This window comes from Sminthopsis crassicaudata, chromosome 1, assembly GCF_048593235.1.
Source record: "Sminthopsis crassicaudata isolate SCR6 chromosome 1, ASM4859323v1, whole genome shotgun sequence".
Taxonomy (NCBI): domain Eukaryota; kingdom Metazoa; phylum Chordata; class Mammalia; order Dasyuromorphia; family Dasyuridae; genus Sminthopsis; species Sminthopsis crassicaudata.
This window is the reverse complement of record NC_133617.1, coordinates 634,529,017-634,535,016: the sequence shown is the minus strand read 5'-3', so window position 1 is coordinate 634,535,016 and position 6,000 is coordinate 634,529,017. Positions and strand designations below refer to the sequence as shown.

Here is a 6,000-nt window from a genome sequence, read left to right as displayed (position 1 = left end):
CTGGGTGCAGATGGTGCTCTCTATCACAAGTGAATTGAATTGGCCTGAATCACCTTATTGCTGAAAAGAGCCCAAGTCCATCCCAGTTGGTCATCGAATAGTTTTGTTGTTCATGTGTACAATGTTCTCTTGGTTCTACTCACTTCACTTTGTATCAGTTCATCTAAGTCTTTCCAGGACTTTCTAAAATTAGCCTGCTGATTGCTTCTTATAGAACAATAACATTCCATTAAATCCATATATTATAACTTATTCAATCATTCCCTAACTGATGAACATTCACTCAGTTTTTCCTACTCAAAACTCTTTTTTAAAAAATTGCTTTTTACATTTACATTTAATTAGATTATATAGCTTAACCTATATCAGATTGCTTGCTGTCTTGGAGAAGGGGGAAAAATTTGGAACAGAAAATCTTACAAAAATGAATGTTGAAAATTATCTTAACATGTATTTGGAAAAACAACAAACCACTGTAACCTGTAAAAAAAAAAAAAAGAGAGAGAGAAATGTTATCTTGAAAAAAATCTTGTATACTTTTTTCATCTTTTTTTCCCCCTTCTCATGGTTTTTCTCTTTTATTCTCGTCTTTCTCTCCTACCTGACTCATATGGAAATATTTTTTAAATGTACATGAATAACCTAAGAAAAATTTTTTAAATGGTAAACTTGCTTTTTTTCCCCCCTGTTCAGTTTTTACTGGGTATGACATCATTATGTACTATAACCTCTCTAAAGGAAAATCTTTCCTAAACATCATCATTGATTTGAGAAGTCTCCAGCTGTCCCTTGGATGATCTCAAGGAATAATCCCAAGGAATAAGATCATTAACCTCTCCTTCCTTCCTGGTTATCTCATTTATTCTATGAACCACATCAATGTTATACTGGAAAAGGCCACCTTAGGTCAAGGGGAAATTGTTGGGTCACCTTTTACCTACCCTTTCACATCTCTCTCTAATTCAAAAGTGCTACTGAGAGAGAGGATCTAGTGATGTCAGGTCAGAAATTCTCATTTGGAATCCAGGAATGGGCAAGCAAGAAAATGCTGAGAGAGGAACAGGATGATCTCTGGTCAAAAGTCCCTCACTAGTGCCATTGAGGAAATCCTTGGAGATTCCCCTTCTACCTTTCTCCCCATCTTTGTTCATTCCCCCCCCTCCATATACACGGGTCAAATTGTGAAATGGATAAAATTTGCCTTTTGTGCTTCTACTCCTTACTTCCATTTCCCCCCTTTCTATAACTATAGCGACCTCATAAACTAATTTACACTAAAGGTTAGGGCTAGGAAACAATATAAAAAACAATCCAACCTCCTCATTTTTGAGAGGTTGGGACATGCTCATGGTCACTCAGCTAGTGACAGAACTGAGATAAACCAGACCTTCTCATTACACCAATTCCCAGGCAAGAGGCAGCTCACCCAGACCTTGTATCTGGTTACTTTTTACATTAGAGGAAAAATACAATCAAGAGAACAGATGCTCCTTATGGACAACTTTAGTCCCATATCAATGGAAATGGAGGGTCCATTCTTTGGGCTAGCTCTCCAAACCAGTCCATTATATTGCAATGTCCTGGATTTTCCCCCTTTTGCCCTTTTACAGGGAGCTATGCTGAAGGGAAATGTGGATTGCTGATGTACAGACGCAAATTATATGAAAGTTGTAGTAAAGAAGGTGAATACCTTTTCCCCTTAAATCGTAAGGGAGAAGCAGTAACAGACAAATCTCTGTTTCTATAAAATTCACAGGTATGTTAATATGCTGGGAAAAGTTGAAAAGCAGCACTCTATCATCAATATCCATTTTTATCTTCCTGTTGTGACTGCTGAAACTGAGCTTTCTTTGTGTGCTCTGAGGAAAAGGGAGGGACTACCACAGCAGGAGAAGAATGCAAGGCATTCAGAATCAGGGACTGAGGGCTTTCCCAGACTACCCAGGGTGGCTGCTGGAAAATCCAGTAAGTAAATAGGATAAAGGGGTGTGTGTGCATGATTTAGGGGAAACCTTTCTACCTCGAAAGGAAAGATCAAGACCAGGAAGAGTAAACTTCTTAAAATCATTCATTTAAGAACTATCCTTTTCTTTTTTAGCATCACAAATATGATTTATTGGAGTTAGATAGTGCTCTGTGACTGGTTCCCCCCCCTTTGCAGTCTGTGGAAAGATTATGACGATACAATGAAATGGTGGATTACTAATGGGGAATGAACACACCATACAGAATTAATTAAATATTAATTATTTCCTTTGAAATATTCCTCAGAATTATTAAAATAGTAATTATTTCCTTTGCTTAACTTCTTTGTTCCAAAGGAGGATTTTGTAAAAAGGAGGAAGAGCAGTAGCCAGTGACAATGACTTTTTAAAAAAACAAACAAGGAGCAACTAATTGGGCAGCAGACAGAGCCCTGAAGTCAGGAGGATCTGAGTTCAAATTTGACCTCAGACACTTAATACTTCCTGGCTTTGAGACCCTGGGCAAGTCACTTAATTCCAAATGCCTCAGGGGAAAAAAACAACACAACCAAAAAACTCTAAACAAACCAGAAAGCATCAATGAAACATTTTTTAAAGGAAAGGGATCATGACCTATATGCTTTTCTTGTTGGCCTGGTCCTTTTGAAGCCTATTTCAGGCCCACAAATAGAAATGGGGCCTTGAATGGTCTCTGTGACTCAGTACAAAGATAATGATGGATATCCTGGGAAAGAGATTTCTAAATTTTCTCTCCATCCCCCCTAGCAGAAAAACTGAGCTCTTGTTAAAAGAATTATAAACCTAGGCCCTGAGGAATGTAAGGCTGTTCCAGGCAAGGCCGTCTACATATTCATGGTGCTCCTGGACTCAGGCTCCATGGCTCTCCTCGCACCAATGTAGAGAAGTTGGCTGACTAGAGATACAGAATCCCAGAGAAGGAAGGCACCCCAGAGGTCAAAAGATCACAGTTCAAGAATTGGATCCCATTATCGCCTAGTCCAACCCCTACGTTTTAAAGGTAAAACTAAGGTTCAATTCAGTTAAATGACTTGCTCTCATGGTCGTCCAGGTGGATGGCCCTCATGTTGGTTGCACAGGGGCTGAATGCCCTCTTGTTGGGTAGGCTGATAGGATTCTCATTCTGCTATGTAGCTAATGGACCAGATGTCTAGGTCCCCTCCAATTAGGGGAGTTTGTGAAACATCATTCAGTCTCTTGCCTGGGTGGGACAAGATGGAGTATCTGGGACCAAGATGGTGGCCCAAGCAATGGGAGCAGTATGAAAGTCTACAGCTTAGTGCTCTAAGAGGTGAAGTCCAGAGGCTAAAAGTCCCAGGCTGAGACAACTGTGGTTCAAATAGGACAGCCACCCAACACACTTAGCTTCACACTCTCTCCCCATATCTCTGAGGGAAATCTCTTCTTAAACCCACCTGGATGTAGTGCTTACCTCTAAGAGGGGGAAACAAGTAGTAACTATGTTATTTAAATGTCTTTTATTTTTAATGTCCTATAAAAAAGAAAAGAGAAAAAAAGTCCTTAATATTTGTGGCTGCCCTGTTCTAAGTGGACGTTTGGTAGTCTTCGAGAATCTTCACTTTTCAGTCTGGTCTGCTCTGATTTGAAGGTGGAAGTTATGTTACTTGATGGTCTTGCTGAGGTTTGAGAAGCCAACTCCCACACATGTCATCAGTACCTTCTCCCCTCCCTTAAGCTCTTCACCACATGGCTTGGTTTCAATTTTGAACATGATTTGGAAGAAACTCTTCAAATGCCGCAAAAATTCTATTCTAAAAATGGAAAGAAAAGGGAGCAAAATTAATTTTTAAAAAAATTCTCCTTCAACCCTCCCACCCCATTTTTGGATTTTCCAAGAAGAACTCATATAGCCCACCGCTCCCCCTAGGATTGTTTTATTGTTTTGTTTTTTGACTTTTTTCTATTTTTTTGTTAGAAGTTTTAATCCCATTCTCTCTTAATCCTTATGGCCAAAAGCTTAGCAAGAAGGAAGGAAGAAGAATGTAGAGTTGAATTAAGTTGTCACCCTTGAAAAACTGGCTCCATTAGAACATCAAGGGCTGACAGGGAGAATCTTAATGTAGGGCAGGTGAGTTAAAGTGAAGGAGAGCAGGTATAAGTAGGCATGAGAGGCTGGGTGACAGGTACCACTAAGCATATTTAGGAGCAGTAAAGGAGGTGGAACAGTCACTAGCAAGCGTGGATAACACAGAGAATACAGGTGCCACGTTAGTAACAACACAACATTACAAGAACTAGAGGAAAGCTTAAAGCACTAGGAAAATCTATCTTTCTTTTTCTTTATTTCTCTATTTCTTTCTCTCTTTCTTCCTTCCTTCCTTTCTTCCTTTCTTTTTTTCTTTCTTTCTCTCTCTCTCTCTCTCTCTCTTTCTCTCTCTCTCTCTCTCTCTCTCTCTCTCTCTCTCTCTTCCTTCCTTCTTTCTTTCCTTCCTTCCTTCCTTCCTTCCTTCCTTCCTTCCTAGTAAGCTCTCAATCAATCAACAAGCAAATTATTAAGAGAGTACTATATGCTAAGCTCTATGGATACAAAGAGAGAATAAAACAATTCCTGCTCTCGGGGAGCTTCCATTCTAAAGGAGGAGACACTATGCAAGCGACAATGCACAAAGCAGCAGTGTAGACTGGAGGTAATGGAAGGAATGTAATAATATTAAGAGGGAACTAGGAAAAGCTTCTTGTAGAAGGTGGGATTTTGCTGGGACTTCCTTCAGGAAGTAAAGAATACTAGAAGGTAGGGACAAAGGAGGGAGGGTATATATCAGGTATGGGGATTACCACTGAAAATGTCGGAGATTGGGAGATAGTATCTTGTGGGAGGAACAGCAAGGAGTTCAGTATCACTGGATCTGTAAGAAGTCTGGAAAAGGGTAAGTTACGAAGGGCTTTGAAAGCTAGACAAAGGATTTTATTTTTGATCTTGAAAGGAACAGAGAGCTGCTGGAGGTTTTTGAGAGGAGATTACATGGTCAGTCCTGTGCCTTAGGAAAGATCTCTTTGATGGAACAGGGAGAGATCTAAAGCAGAGACATCTGCCAACAAGCTACATCCAATCGTCCGGGCAGGAAGCACTGCCAAGATCATGGCAATGTCAGATGAGAAAAGGGAGTTTATAGGAGGAGTATTATTGATTGTGGATTGATCAACAAGGGCATGGACACATTGAAACACATCCCCAGCCACCCCAAATGTCTCCTCCTTCTAAATACTAGCTCAAGGCCTTTTAAGCTCAGGTCATTAAAAATGTCTATTCCAATACCATCCCCACCCCTACCGCCTATCCCCAAACACATTTGTGGGTAAAACCTCTAGCTCTGTCGAAAGAGATAAAACTCATCTCACCCACTCATCTGCAGTCTTAGGAGAAAACAACATGTTCTCTCTCTTTCTCCTCTTCCCCTCCTGCTAAAGAAGGGATTTCCAAGAGCACAGCAGGAGTACAAACAGCTTGCTCTCTTGATCTCACCCAACCAACCTATTTAAATCAGATCATGCTGCTGTAAATGCCCTGCTCAAAACTGTCAGCTGCCCTTGAAAAAACAGCCCTTTGCTCTCCTTTCAAAGAGAGTGTGTGTGTGGAGGGAGGCACCAAGCATCTGCAGCCACCTTCGTTGATTCTTGGACAGGGACGGGAGAGACACACGCTCCAGTGTGTACAGCTGGGTGGTTGTTGCTTTTGGAAAAGGAATTAAACCTCCACCAACAAGATGCGAGCTGAAAGAAAGCCTGTCCCGCCTGGACGTGATGTTCTGCCAAACCCCTCGGCTAGCCTGAGGTGGGACTGTACTGAAATCTTAACTAAAGCACGTTTCACAGAACGCCTTTCACTGCTCCCGAAAGCCCGGAGTCTCCCTTCTGCCTGGATGTGAAAGAGTTAAAAGACTGTTCATTTTAGACGAAAGGAGGAAAAACACATGCACACGCACACACCCAGCCCTATCCTATCTGCCTCCCAGAGCAAAAGAAAACCACAAGGCGA

The 6,000-nt window shown here is 41.0% G+C and overlaps 1 protein-coding gene across 3 annotated transcripts in view; it reads right to left on the bottom strand.

Moving 5' to 3' along the window:
* Positions 1 to 3,464: 3,464 nt before the first annotated feature.
* The window catches only part of RCL1 (RNA terminal phosphate cyclase like 1), an 85,486-nt gene continuing 82,950 nt past the window's right edge, over positions 3,465 to 6,000 (bottom strand). For all 3 annotated transcript variants that reach the window (XM_074282847.1, XM_074282846.1, XM_074282848.1), the window contains exon 9: positions 3,465 to 3,775. In XM_074282847.1, coding sequence (XP_074138948.1) covers positions 3,625 to 3,775 — 151 coding nt within the window. In that variant the 3' untranslated portion in view covers positions 3,465 to 3,624. The remainder of the gene's footprint in view (positions 3,776 to 6,000) is intronic.